The 14,636-nt window shown below is 51.9% G+C and overlaps 1 protein-coding gene across 2 annotated transcripts; it reads left to right on the plus strand.

The window, feature by feature from the left end:
- The first annotated feature begins 309 nt into the window (after positions 1-309).
- ST6GALNAC4 (ST6 N-acetylgalactosaminide alpha-2,6-sialyltransferase 4) lies at positions 310-12,049 on the plus strand. 2 transcript variants are annotated; one of them, XM_034793755.1, is made up of 6 exons: positions 310-645; positions 1,459-1,521; positions 4,773-4,946; positions 5,729-6,141; positions 8,231-8,338; positions 9,080-9,220. In XM_034793755.1, exons 1-6 carry the CDS (start codon positions 616-618, stop codon positions 9,126-9,128), a joined length of 837 nt encoding a protein of 278 aa, XP_034649646.1. In that variant the 5' UTR covers positions 310-615; the 3' UTR covers positions 9,129-9,220. The 2 variants fall into 2 exon arrangements, with proteins under 2 accessions (XP_034649646.1, XP_034649645.1); XM_034793754.1 differs by lacking the exon at positions 9,080-9,220 and adding an exon at positions 9,238-12,049 and having other exon boundaries at positions 333-645.
- Positions 12,050-14,636: the final 2,587 nt, after the last annotated feature.

Raw genomic sequence — 14,636 nt, forward strand, 5'->3', positions numbered from 1 at the left:
GGGTAAGGCCGGGGCACCCCACTGGGGTGTGGGCAGGGAGTGGGTGACACTGGGGGGGGGTGTGGGGCTGGCACAGCACTGCTGTCCTAGGGATTGGGGGGCGGGTAAGGCCGGGGCACCCCACTGGGGTGTGGGCAGGGAGTGGGTGGCAATGTGGGTGGGGAGTGGGTGGCACAGCTCTTCTGTCTTTGGGAGAGTGGGGCCCCTGGGGCTGGAGGGGGTGACAGAGACACCCCAGCTCAGTGGACATCTGTGAGAGAAACCCCTGCAGAAGTGTTGGACAATCATGGGGCACATCAGGCCCTTTTTGTGTGGCCCTTGCGGGGTCCCGCTCACACTGGGGCGTCATCTCTGGCCTCCTCACCATCCCTGGGTCCATTCTCTTGGATGCTGCTGTTGGGTCTGTCTGGATTTGGTGTCCTGCAGCCTGGCACTGCTCAGGAGGAGCCACAGCATATTGGCTCAGGGCGAGGGGGCCCTGGCAGCAGAACGGAAGCTCTGCTGAACGCTTTGATCTCTTTGATCCATCTCTTGGCCAAACGAAATGACAGCCTTGCATTCTCCCCCCAGCCCCTTCCAGCTGAGGATCTCAAAGTACCCGACAGGCACTGACGAATGAAGCCTCATTCCTCCCCCGCGAGGCAGGTGAGTCACTGTAATTCTCAGGGAAACTGAAGCACAAGGCTGATCCGAAGCCACACGGTGAGTGAGGGAAAGAACTGTGAACGTGGCCCAGACAACTGGCTGGCACAATGGTCCGTAGGAGGCTGTGCGTGTTTGATAAATATTCCTATCCTAAGCTCTAGTGTAGCAATATTGTGCTCTATTAAACAGCTGTGTTCCACCCCAGAAGTGGCTGCATTTCAGTGGTGGATAGAGTGGTCCCTGTATTTTCTCACAAGGGTGTTGTGAGGCTTAGTGATTGTTAAAGACATTACTGAGTGTGAAATGCCCACAGAGTGTATAAAACACATTGAGGAGTGAGGGACTCCTCCGATGAGCAGGTCCTGTACAAGTGCAGTGTGTTGTTATTTGTTAGCCTGGTGAGCTCTGAAGTGAGAGAAATGAACCAGATGGCAGGTGCTGCAAAAGATAAGGCTTCACGCCAACGGCAAGGAGATTCTGTGGAGGCCTGAGCTAGATGAGTGGCAGGGGTGGGAGATCAGAGAATCACAAGGAAGATGTAGTTGGCTGGAGCAAGTTGACAGAGGGTTTCACAAGGAAGGAGAGTGGTTTTTAACAAGACCTTAAAATGAATGGGGTGCTCAAGGTGATAGTTCTCCAGACCAAATCTCCGGGGTACTATATGTGGTCTCAAGTACATACTCCTTAACGTGCCCCTTTTGGACTGACTCTGCTCAGAAGTTTATCTAGTTTAATGTCAATGACTTTGCTTTTTGTTGTCTTTGCTAAATGTTTATTTTGTTGCCAACAGGCTAACCTGTCTGTGTTTTGCAGGGCGCAGTTCCTGAATCCCAAGACAAACCTGGGGCAGATAAGACGCTGAAGCTGAAGACACTTGTAAGTAACCAGATCCCAAGATGCAGTGATGCTCTCAAACCCCTGGATTTAGGACCGTAGTGACGGTAGCAAAATGGGCTGGAATTACAGAGCCAAGGAAAAGGTTGCAGAGGGACAGGAAATGCTAAAGAGCATTGGGCATCATGTCCTTAATGGACGTGAGGATGGTATCTATATTCCAATTGATCGAGAATCCTCAAGGACAATTGGTGGAAATGTATGTGGTCGCCATATGGAAATGTACACCAGTAGGCTGGTTCTGGAGTCTTTGTGCCCCAGTTAGTGTCCTGATAAATATCCTCTAACTGCAGAGAACAGGAGAATATATGGGGCGCCATGTGGCTTAAAGGTGCATTATTAAGCAGACACCTTTCCATTCTCCCATAAAGAGACACTGTAGAATACATCAGTGACAATCATTCTAGAGCTGTGAGCCATTGTGTTACCCTCTCAGCCTCAGCAAGTGAGAACTTTGCTGCTGCTAAGCTGTGTGACAGCTCCCCGACATGCCAGCTTATCTGCCTTGCCAGCAGAATTTCCAGTCCACTCTGCCAGTCCAAACCTTCTGTAGCGGGTAGTAACCAGTGAATCCTAGTTCTCGAGTTCCTCAGAGATGTCTATCTGCAGTGCTTAGCCCCTCTGACTGTAGCACCCACAAAACCTTATTGAGTTTGCTGCTCCTATCCAGTGAGATAGTAAACACCAGCTTCTTACCGTACCTGGGGTTAACACTCTGTGTCAATCAAAGCACTGAGCTGCTTTATAATAAAAGCAAAGTGAGTTTATTAATAAAAGGGGATAGGTTTAAGTGATACCAAGTATAAGGCAGGACAGAAAGGGTTACAAATTAACAAAAGCAAAATTACGCTTCTAAATCTAAAATTCAACTTGACAAACTAGTGTCTCTTGTTCAGAGCAGTTTTTCTCACCAGAGTCTTCCAGCAAGTCTCAGCACCTGGGACAACTGACTTGGGCTTGCATTACGGGGCTCAAAATAGCAGTGGAGATGTTCCTGCTCAGGCTGGAGCTCGGGCTCTGAAACCTGGTCTGGGGGTGGCTCTCGGAGTCCAAGCAGGAAAGTCTGCGCTGCTGTTTTCAGCCCCATAGCGCAAGCCTGAATCAGCTGCCCTGGGCTCTGAGACCCACTACGGCCGTGATTGTTTTTTGTTCGGTGTAGATGTACCCTCAGCTGATCACGGCTGTGGCCAGCTCACATGGGGAGAGAGAGGAGTTAACCCATTTAGGGTGTGGCAAAGAAGTACCTTTATAAAACCAACCCTCAGTGCTTGGGTTTGTCCATCTAAACCCTGAACTGTGTTGGGGAAATGCTTCCCCTCTGGCCAGGGTGGGATGGGCCATGGGGAACTAGTCGGTCTGTTCCACCCCGATGTTATTGCTAGGGCTGTGTGTGACTGCAGCTCCGCTCCCACCATGCTTTGTCCATTTATAGGGCTCATGCCTTGTGAGCTGTGGGGAGCAGGGAGTTTGTCTGAGTGGTGTCTGGCCAGTGCTTCGTGCACATCATGGGCACTACTGGGACATTTACAATACTCAGCACAGTGCTGGTTTGGCATCTCCTTCCTTCCTCTTCCATCCTTGGGCTGAGAGAGCCCCCGAGCTTTGCCCCCACCCTTGTGTTCAGCACACGTGTGGGGATGTGCTGGGTCAGCATGTGTGTGGCTAAAGCAAAGAGCCCAGAACAAGTTTTTCTTCCTGTTTATGACCCTCCCCATTAGGGCTATGCCCCCCCCCCATATGTTAGTGTTTGTAAGAGGTCCCAGACTGACAGCCCAGGGGCTGGAGTCTTGAGCAGTGGCAATGTGAGTATCACTCTCGCACCTGGAGAGGGGGATAGCACATTTCAGTCCCCAGGGCCCTTTTGCTCCTTGGCCTCTGCTGAGATGGGCACCACGGGGCCAGGTTATGCTGGTGGTTGGCCTCGCGCTTTAGCTATAGCCAAGTAAGCCATGATGGCGTAGGTAGCGCCCCCTCTATACCTGGTGCTGTGCTGTGCGTGGTTCCTGATCTGCTCCTCCCTGAGGCTCAAGCAATCCACAGTTTTGACAGAAGATGACGTTACAATCCAGACAGGAACAAAGCAGCCTGTGGCCTTCAGAGCTCTTTAAGGCTCGCCATTTATCAGCCGGGCAGCCTGTTGTTACTAGACAGGAAGTGAGTCATTTTGAAACAGAACAATCGGGCACATCTGAGCTACTCGTTTGCCAAGCGCTCTCCAATTGTGATGCGTGACCGAAGGTTTCATATTAAATGGTAATCACTGTCCATCAAAGAGTGCAGCCCCGCTCCTGGTTTGTGATGCAGCACTACAAAAGGTCTAGTGATGCTTGACTCCTTGGGGACCGTTGTGTAATGAAAATAACCAGGGTGAGCTCTGCTCTGAGAGGAGGAGAGAATTACAGGATGGAGGTGGCAGGTAGTCGCTCTACCCAGGGACCTGCCAAGGGGAGCGCAGTGTGATCTGGGGATGGTCACAGCTGTAAGCCCCTGTTTCCCTGTCCCCTACCGGGGTGTGTACTGCTGCACTGACATCAACGCTTCCTGGATTTCGTATGCAGGTGTCCGGTGGCTGGAGCAGGGGTTAGGAATCCGGGCTCCTGGGTTCTTTGCCATGACCCTGCTGTGTGACCTCAGGCAGGGCGCTTAATCTCCCTGCACTTCAGCCTTCCCTTAGCTGGAAAGCAGGGGCGATGTTACCTGGTGGGAGTGCTGTCAGGTTGAAAACATGGGGGAAGCTCTTTGGGTGGAAGGCATCGTGTGGGTTTTCAGCGGGGGGAGATGTTTTCACAGACCCAGGGTGAAGAACCCCCAGCCGGCCTGCCAACATCGATCTTGGTCCTTCTCTCTTGCTTTCCCCTGAGGATTGCCTGATCCGATCACAGCTGACTCCGTTTCCTTCCCCTCCTAGCCCTTGTTCCCACTGTGGACCCCTCAGAGTATTTAATTTAGAACAGCCAGGGTCTTTAATTACACTAGATCATGGTCTCTCAATCTGGGAATCTCAAACAGCTGTCGAGCGCCACAGCCATGCCCTGCCCTTCCCGTCCTGCTAAAGAGGAAGAAGGAAGAACCACCGCCCGTGTTTTGTTTTCCAGGATGCCTGCAGCGTTCAGCCCATTCTAGCCCCACCACAATGAGAGATCCCTGGTCACTAGAATGCAGTCACCCCTATTGCTGCCATGTGCGAAGTTCTCAGCAGTGAATCTTGAGCTTCCCTTCTCAATGCATTGCAGGTCCATCTGTTCTTAACTCTGGTGATTCTGTCTGCTTGTACTGTGCTCTACATCCTGCTCTGCTCGCAGCTGCGTTGGTTCAGCTATCAGCAGCTGGAGGAACATAAACGTCCCTTGGTGATGGTGTCTGGAGCCCTCAGCTTCGAGGGATACAGTCGTGTTCCTGATGGAAAGGTGGGTTAAAGTTCCAGCTGCGAATGGGCTCTCCCAAGACGGGAGAATGTGAGGTAGTGGTTAGAGCACAAGACTGGGAGTTGGGACTTCTGATTTCCATTTGCAGTATCACTGTGTGCCCTTGGGCGAGTCACTTCACCCAGCATTGCCTCAGTTTCTCCATCACTAATGAAGATGATAATGTACCTACTTCCCACGAGAGTTGAGGCTTATTGATTAAAGTTTGCACAGTGTTTGAGGCTCCTAAGTTGTGAAAGATGCCTCAGCAATGCAGAGCGTTAGCCATGGGGCTACTGTGGCCCTGTGCTGGTGTAACAAAGCCCCTTGGCTCACTCACATCAATCTCTGCTGTCTGTGGCCCGGAACAGGCTCAAAGCAAAGCACCTCCGACATCTGGAGTAATCGAAAACACTACCCTTTGGTGGGGGCCTAAGTTAGAGCGTGCTGCTTTCAGACTCCAGGGAGGCACCAGGGCATAGTTAAAGGGAGTCAGGAGAAACCAGTTCTAGACGCGTTTTTTAAAGCTCATTCTGGTAACATGGCTTTAACCCCGGTGTAGATTTGGCTTGAGAGCCTCGCCACCCTGTGCGAGCAATAGGGAGTTGCAGGGAGGGTGGCTAAGAGCAGCACCGTGGAGGGAGTGGTGGAAGGGGGCCCTTGAGGGAGGGCAGTTCTGAATTGGATTTAGAGACAGACAGGAAGCCAGTGCAGGTGATGAAAGGGTGATATGGCCCTGGGCCTCCCCTGTCCCTCTCCATTGCTAACGGTGCGTCTTGTTGCAGCCGTTGGTCAGAGCTCAGTGCCGCCAGTGCGCCCTGGTATCGAGCTCGGGTCAGATGCTGGGCTCGCGGCTGGGGAAGGAGATCGACCAAATGGAGTGCGTCCTGCGCATGAACCAGGCCCCCACCAATGGCTACGAAGAGGACGTGGGGACGAAGAGCACCATCAGGGTCGTCTCGCACACCAGCATCCCTTTGCTCCTGAGGAACCAGTCGTACTTCTTCAAGCAGTCCCGGGAGACCATCTACATCGTCTGGGGGCCCATGAGAAAGATGAGCCGGGAGAAGGGGGGGTTGACCTACAGGATTCTCCAGGAAATGAAGGAGATGTATCCCAGCCTGCAGATCTACACGCTAACCGAGAGGATGATGGCTTATTGTGACGAGGTCTTCCAGGTCGAGACAGGGAAGAACAGGTGAGTAGGCTCCTCGCTCCCTCCCTCAGGGCCTCCACGCCACAGCCACCTCCTGGGTGTAGAGCTTTCCACCCCAGGGTCTACTGGTAGCTGGATGCTTCTGGTAAACCAAACAGCAGTGAAATAGTTAAGTGTTGCCATTTTAGGATAGGATTTTCGAAAGCACCTATAGGACTTTGGAGCACAAGTCCCAATGGGATTTGTGCTTCTAAGTCACTTAGGCAGTTCTCCACTCTTCAATTGTAAATGTTGGGTTTCAGAGTTACCAACCCATTGACATGAGTGGGACAGTTTACTCCCCTCCCACAAATGCTGCTTGTCCCTCAGTGGTGAATGGACCTGCACGGTACCGTAGGAGGGTCAGGGCGCTGAACACGAATGGATTTCGCAAGCAGTCACCGTGTAACTGCAATGGGCTATTTGTGGATGTTAGAAAGTTATGGAGTCACCTTCATCCCAGGAAGAGTTGTGTAAGAATTCATTGCTGTATAACGATATGTAACACGTCAGTTACATCATGCATTTATGGGCAGTCAGCTTTTCAGTTGAAACCCTGTGCAGGTCAGCAGTGACCAGCAGTCATTTGTCCTCTGCTTGGTAGATGAGTGGAGGGTTCCATTTGGTTCCTGTTGGTTGGGTGTCCACAGCACACACATCTCCATCACCTTTGGCATTGATAGTCCCCCTGGTCAGCAGACAGGCCAAGAACAGACTGAGCTCCCCTTGCACTTGCTGAGGGGGTCCCATTGTGCCAGGGATGAGGCCCATTGGAGGAGCAGCCTGAGCTGCTTGCCCCGCTGCTGCCTGTCCCGTACCCACTGTGGATAAACAGGGAGCATCAGTCCTCCAGAGCTGCCAGTGCAGCTTTGTTCACCGGCCCCACACTCACTTCAAGGGGCACGACATGCCAGGAGACTGGAGTGGGAGGGGGCGGAAAGAGAGCGCTTCCAAACACACGTGCATCCGGTATTGCTGGCATTTCCTCCCCATCCCCGGTAGACAAAGAGCCCATCTTCCTCCCCGCCCCGTTTTTCTTGTCCTGCTCTTCTGTTTGCTCTTCCCATCCTCATCCAGAGACTGCTCCAAAGGCCCTAATCACACCCAGTAGGTGCCCTAGTCTGCCCCCCTCAGTCAGGGCAGGATGTGCCTTATTGTCCACTCTTGGCCTAGGACAGGGGTTGGCAACCTGTGGCACGCGAGCCAAAGGCAGCACGCAAGCCGATTTTTACTGGCACGCTGCTGCCAGCCGGGGTTCCGGCCGCCAGCCCCTTGCTAGCTGGGGTCCCGGCCATCAGCTCCCCCCACCTAGCCTGCTGCCAGCCTGGGATACCAGCCGCCAGCCCCACTCACCTCGCTGCTGGTCTGGGGTTCCAGCCACCCGGCCCCCTGCCAGCCAGGGTCTGGGCCTTCGGCCCTGCTCAGCCCTCCTGCCGGCCTGGGGTATCGGCAGCCAGCCCAGGGCTCTGCTCTTGGCCTGGTCCCAGCACTCTACAGCCCTTATAAAAAATTGCACTACAATTAGCTTAAAAACTTGAAAACTTAAAAACTTTGTATATTACAGTAATCATTAAAAATATATAATGTAAATAAATACATAGGTTTGATGAAACAAAGTAGTTGTACTTATGTGCCTGTGCTTAATTTGTGTTTTCGATGATTTGCCTTCTAAAAAAATCTTGCCTGTCTCGCACCCCCAGAAAGGGCATCTCACACCCCCAGGGAGTGCGTGCACCCCAGGTTAAGAACCACTGCCCTAAACTGATAAGATCTGCATTTCAATTGAATTTTAAATGAAGCTTCTTAAACGTTTTAAAAACCTTGTGTACTTTACATACAACAATAGTTTAGTTATATATTATAGACTTATAGAAAGAGACCTTCTAAAAACGTTAACATGCATGACTGGCACGCAAAACCTTAAATCAGAGTGAATAAATGAAGACTCGGCACACCACTTCCGAAAGGTTGCCGACCCCTGGTCTAGGAGATGAGTGCAGGTTTCCCTCCCACAGCCCGTGTCCGTTTCTCTCTCTGCCGTGCTGGTTACGGCAGCCTGGCCCCTCCAACTCTGTTGCTGTGTGATTTGTAGGATGAAGTCTGGCTCCTTCCTGAGCACTGGCTGGTTCACCATGATCCTGGCAATGGAGCTGTGCGAACAGATCTTTGTCTTCGGCATGGTCAGCGATAGCTACTGCAGGTACGTCCATGAGGAGAGGGAGGGACTGAGGGCGGGAGACTTCTTGTGGCTTTTGCCACAAAGCACGTCTGTTCGTCAGTTAACTCAGCACAACCATCCCACAAGCAATACAATACGTCTTCCATACAATCTCTGTTCGGTAACAAACAGCACAGGGAGGGGTGTATTAGGAGGCGTGGACAATGCAGAAAATATATGAAGTGGACAGATACAGGGAGGCTGCTCCAAGCAGAAGGAGTTGCAGAGGAGAAGGTCCTCACACCAACAGTAGTGAGATCCGAGAAGGAAGGGGACAGAACAGAGAGAATGGGAGTCTGGCTGGGGGTGAGTTCCCGAGGAGTTTTTATAAGCAAGGAGGCAGTTTGGAACAGGAAGTTGGGGGCCCTAGCTGCAGAGGTGACATGGCTCTGCTCTCTCTGTGATGCCCACACCTGCTGGCGTCTGGAGAGCTGGGATGCAGTAAGATGATGGAGGAAGCGTGTGGTGGGAATCGAGGCCCAGAGCAATGAAGGGGAGGATGAGGATTTCAGCAGGGGCGGGTCTGTCTGTAACTCGGAGGAAGTTCTTCATTCATTCAGCTCCCCCATCCCCACCTCGTGGGGCAGGATTGGTCCCTTTGGTAGATTTGCTTGTGTTTTGTCCAGCCTAATGTGGAGGTTTGGGAGGTGGGTGTTACACACCCAGCTCCTAGCAGGGGAGTTGACAATCCCCATGACTGGGACTCATGCTTTGTGCCCTCAGCCATGTGGCCCAGCGATCCCTGACACTGAATGGACATCTCCAGGATTAGTAGACTGGTGCCTTTCTCTTGTGTTGGCTCCATCCCTGCTCTGGAAGCAGGAGTCTGCCATCTGGGCCAGTGCCCCACGGCGCTACCTCTTGTCTGCTCTGGTTGGCAGGGAGAAGAACCATCCCAGAGTGCCTTACCACTACTTCGAAAAGGGCAAGCTGGACGAGTGCAGGATGTACCTCGCCCATGAGAGAGCCCCCCGGGGTGGCCACCGCTTCATCACTGAGAAAACCGTCTTCTCCCACTGGGCAAAGACAAGGAACATTGTCTTCAATCACACCTCGTGGGTGGGTGGGTAGGGGCGTCTGGCCCACGTGCAGCTCCTGGGGGGAAATGTTTCACTCCGTGGTACGATAGGCTGCAGCCGAGTCCTGCAGTCTGGCATGGGGGGCTGTCTGGAGGAATTGCACACGGGGGGTCAGTGCATGAAGAGAAGCTGCACAAACACGGACTGGACGAGAGGCAGAGCACGCTGGGAGGTGTTGAATGGAGCAGTAAAGGCACATCTCAGATGTGACACATGCCCACCCTCTGCAGGGTCCCTGCCACTTGTGCTGGAGCATTGATCTGCAGGTCAGAGTGTCTCTGCGGGTCTGCTCTTAGGTGTTGCACAATCCTTCCCAGGCACTCAGCTGGAAGGAGGCAGAGAAAACCTGGGGCATCGTTCAGAGCGCTCAAGGTCTCAGCCCCTCCATTGCTGCAAGCAATCCCTGACATCTCTGAACCTCCCCTCCCCCCCCCCCAATCATTCTGAGCTCTGACCCTAGGACTGTCTTTGAAAAGTTTTTAATCTTTGAACCAGGATGAATATTTAATCCAGTATTAAACATTTCCATACTTACGTTACAGCAGGCTGCAGATCTTAGAAAAGTGGAGTCGCTCTGAGGTTTAAGCCAGTGCCTCTTGGGTGAAATTCCTCATTCTCTTCCACTTATATCCTCAAGAGGAGGTTTAGGTGGGTGACCAGGGGGAAGACGAATGGTCTTGTAGTCAAGGCACTGGACTGGGACTCAGGGGACTTGGACTCAAATCCAAGCTCTGCCACAGATTCTCTGTGTGACCTTGGGCAAGTTACCTAGGACCCGATCCAAAGCCTGTTGACATCAATGGAAAGACTCCCATTTACTCCAGTGGGCTGCTGTCTCAGTTCCCAGTCTTCTGCTTGTACCTTGTTCCTCTCCTGTCTTGTCCATTTCGATTGTAAGCTCCTTGGGGCACAGATTGGCTCTTAAGAGCAAAATGGGGCCCTGATCTCAGCTGAAGCCTGTAGGCATTACAGTTATCCCAATAGTACTTCCTCCTGTTGGTTGTGAAGCCGTGCACAGGCCTCGGGCTGGTGGATTGCTCCTACACAGAGCGAAGTGGCAGGAGATCTGGGGGCCCTGGGTCTTCGGTCAGCTTAAAGAGCGAGAGGAGTGGAATGTTTCAAAAACGTCTCTTGCTGTGACTTGGCTGAATGGGGGCGAGACACCTGTCCTCCTGTGGGCATGCTGCGCTGGCTGTGCAGTGCAGGGAAAAGAGATCCCCTGTCACCAGCCGGCCTGCCATTCAGTGAGGCGTAGACATAAGAACGGCCACACTGGATCAGACCAAAGGGCCATCTAGCCCAGTATCCTGTCTTCCAGCAGTGGCTAATGCCAGGTGCCCTAGAGGGCATGAACAGAACAGGTAATCATCAAGTGATCCATCCCGGCAGCAGTGTTTGTGCTGAGGTTTTGCCATTCGGCAAGGAAAGGGACACTGCCTCCTGGGCCAGCAGTCCATCGCTTCTGTCCAAATATCTTCTCGTTCTGTCTGTCCCAGGGTGGGGAATTTTGACCTAGTGCCCTACCTGGGGCACCCGACTGTGGGCTCCGCTCCCCCGCATCACACCTCTCAAAATAGTGTGCCTGTGCCCTGCAGGACAGGCCCTGTATTCCCAACATGCCGTGACGTGTTCTAGACACTGCCCTGACTTCAGTAAAGGTGACCACTTTTTGCCAGAAAAGTGGGGTCCGTTCTGGTTCAACATCCTGACTGATACACCTTACATTTCTATAGCACTTTTAACCATGAAGGATCCCAAAGTGCTTTTGCAAAGTCTGAATAGCTATAGGAGCCACCTCATCTCCTCCTCAAAATGCAGCTACTTCTGGAGTGGAACACTGTCTTTTCAACAGCACACACCACCACCCTAGGACAGTGGTTTTCAACCTGGGGTCCGCAGACCCCTGGGGTTCCAAAGACTATGTCTAAGGGGTCTGCAAAAGGTGGTCATTACCATAGAAGAGAGGTTCTCAACCTGTGGTATGTGGATCTCTGTGGGGCTGCAGACTGTGTCTAAGATTTCCAAAGGGGTCTGCACCTCCAGTCAAAATTTTGTAGGGGTCTGCAAATGAAAAACGGTTGAAAACCATTGCTCTAGGACAGGAAGCGAAGAAAGATGCTGCATCTAATTTAAATGGGGGGGGGGAGTCTAGTTTTACATTGTCTTGAAATAGTGTCTTCGCATCTGTAATTATAATTGCATCTCTTTAAAATCCTTGTTAGGGGGTTTAAACCAGGACAGCTATGAAGGAAGTTTTGGAGATGGCCTGCAGTGCTCATGTCACTTGGGCCACACCGCAGTTGGTGGCAGCCCGCGTGGAAAGCCCATCTTTGTGCAGTGCTGTAGCCGTTTAAAACCACATCTGATTAGATGAATTGGTTTGAAAAAGACTCTCAACATAAGCTGTTTCTTGAACTGGAGCAGAGTGTGGTTGCTTTGGGGTTCAGGCTGGAAGACACAACTTCTATCAGCAGCTCCATCATGTCAGGAAGAAACATTTCCTTCCAGTGTTCTGGCATGTATCCTTTGTGTTCGTGTGCTGCCTTTGTTACCAAGTGCCCTTGGATTGATACCAAAGCAAACCTACTTAATAAAAGTATTTTTAATTCTGTGATCATTCATTGTTTGTGCAAACTAGGTGAATTTATCCAGCTGGACTCAATCCTGGAGTCGTTGCTCAGACAAAGCTCCCAGAGCCATCCTGCCCAGACCATTCTTAATTGCTGTAAATTCTGTTCTCTGGGAGTCAAGGCATGGGCATGGGGTAAGAGCTTTGCACATGCTGCTCTCTCTATTTCTCCTCTGCCGTCAACTGTTATATGCATTTCCCATAATCCCCTAGCAAGCAACCTGTGTAATCCACCTAACCTAGCATGGGTTTTGGCCCCTAGTGGCTATGTCACATAAGAGATTTGAGTCTGCTACTGCTGCAGGGTTAATGGGTCCTTTAATTCAAATAGCGGAAGTCATGCTTTTAGATCACTCAGTCCCTGCTGACTCGTCCAGGGGGTCAGTACATGTGCAAGTTGAATGCCCCCTCTTCAGTCCCTTTAGTTTGTCCCTTACTGACGTTGCCAAGTCACCTTAGCTCTAGGGGCTACTCGGGCTGGAAACACCAAATCACAGGCTGACCATATGTCACAATATGTCACGCTGCCCTCTCGCTCTCCTGGGCTTTGGTTTAAATATAAACAGACATCACTGAGGAAGTCAGAGCCCCCTGTCCCATCACACTTTTTTCTGCCCCTCTTCTCTGGCTGTTGAACTTTTACAGGAAGAGCTGGCTGCCTGGAGAAATGCTAATTATACAAAATCTTCTTGTATAGATGCCAAGCATTGGTTGCTGATGCAGCATTACTCAGCACTTTGTGTGCAGACTTCCTCACGTGGGGGGAAAGGATTTCCCATCTGGCCTGGGCTGGAGAACAATGAACTGCTTAAAAATCCCAGGTCCTCTCACACTCAGTCAACTGACTTCTTTGAGAGCAGGATTAGGCCCTTAATTAGCTCACAGAGGGCCTGATTCTGCCACATTTACTAGCTGACCAGCTGTGTATTTTCTGAGTAGCCCTGCTGAAATCAATGAACCACCCCCCAGGAATGAAGATGGGAAAAACTGAAAGAAACAACTGTTGTTTATATTCCAGTAGCCCCAAGAAGTTGCAGCTGAGCTCAGGACTTGTACCGGGCAGGGCACATACACAGAGCGAGAGACAGCCCCTGCCCCAAAGAACTTACAGTCTAAATACATAAGAAAAGGGTGGGGGAGAGGCAGCACTGGTGCTATTGGGAGGCTGTGTACTTCAGTGGACCCTGACTCAGGAGACCTTGATTCTAGTCCCAGCTCTGCCACCCAACCAGCTGCATGACCTTGGGCAAGTCACGTCATCTCCTGTGTCCATCTTGTCTAGTAGGCTGGTAAGGTCTTTGGGAGAGGGCCAGCCTCACACAGTGTATGGTCTAGCACAATAGAACCCTGCTTTCAGCTGGGGCCTTTAGACACAAAGAATCACTACGACTAAGAACAATCTCTAGCTCAAATGAGCTCAGCTCCCATATAGGCACCAGGATCAAGCCCTGAATTTCTGTGCCTCATTTTATGCGAACAACTTGACTGAGCTCACCCAGCAAATTATATCAGAGCAAGAGACAGAAGGTACCAATGCCCAGTTCCCTACTCTAACCACTTGGCAACACTCCCTTGGTTAACTAAATGGCCTTTACACAGTAGCGTCACCAGTAGGGGTGTAACAGTGGGGACTACCCAGCTCCCTAGCACAGAACTGCTGTTTATTCTTGGCGGCAGAGGAATGCCTGTGCAAGCCAACCCAAGGGGTTAAAGGACCCAGATTCCACGCTGTCAGTGAGGAAGCTGCTACAGTCAAATGGATCCTTGTGGAAGCTACAAGCCTCTTGCTCTGGGAACACTCCCCATTTAAAAATAGCCCCCTCCTCCCCCTGTGAACACAATAGACTCCTGCCTGCCTTGTATTTCCTAGCAGCCACGTGATGGCATTGCTCAGTAAATAGAGTTTTACTTAGTGGTTGGCTTTGTCTGAATTTATCTGACGCCAACCAGTAAGTGCAAAGTTTTGTTTCATTTGAGACATCAACCCCTTGTGGCTGGCTCAGTGGTGGAGGGGTTGGAGCCCAGCACTAGCAGCAGCCCAGGCAGTTGATAGGGGAAATGGACACGTTCTGATCTGAGCGGCCTGTGTGTGTCCAGCTCTCGCTGAGAATCTGTGTCCGGCTGGAGGAGATTAGTGCTACGCGGCGGGATGTCCCAGCACTCCAGCCACAGGGTTGCTTGTGTTCCAGAGAGAGTGAAGTGCCAGTTTGTGCGCATGGCCCTTGTGTCACTGGGGGTTAGGCTGTGGCCAGCCAGCAGCTATTGGCAGTTTTCATCTCTGCCTCATGCCCCCCAACTCCACACAGTGTACAGGAGGGGGCAGGGTAGCCGGTCCGAGGGGGGAGAGAGGGGAGCAGTTGAATTACTACACACAGGGCAGGGCTTTCCCATTTGGACATCTTCATCTCTCCAGTGTGCCACCCCTTTGAGCATGGACTGGTGTGCAGGGCTGCCATGGCAACTGTGCTCGCGCAGGCGGTAACCAAGGCGAACATACAAACATGTGACATGGCAGCTAGGGTTAAGGAGCCCGATTGCCACATGGGGCCATTCCATACCAGGCAGGCGCAGG

The sequence above is a fragment of the Trachemys scripta genome, chromosome 17, assembly GCF_013100865.1.
Source record: "Trachemys scripta elegans isolate TJP31775 chromosome 17, CAS_Tse_1.0, whole genome shotgun sequence".
NCBI classification, from domain to species: domain Eukaryota; kingdom Metazoa; phylum Chordata; order Testudines; family Emydidae; genus Trachemys; species Trachemys scripta.

What these genes read in the sequence shown, in the direction of transcription:
- ST6GALNAC4 (XM_034793754.1), top strand. Translation starts at nt 616, where the DNA reads ATGAAGCCTCATTCCTCCCCCGCGAGGCAG. An exon ending in ATTCCTCCCCCGCGAGGCAG is followed by an intron (nt 646 to 1,458) that starts GTGAGTCACTGT and finishes TGTGTTTTGCAG; the next exon opens with GGCGCAGTTCCTGAATCCCA. An exon ending in GTCGTGTTCCTGATGGAAAG is followed by an intron (nt 4,947 to 5,728) that starts GTGGGTTAAAGT and finishes GTCTTGTTGCAG; the next exon opens with CCGTTGGTCAGAGCTCAGTG.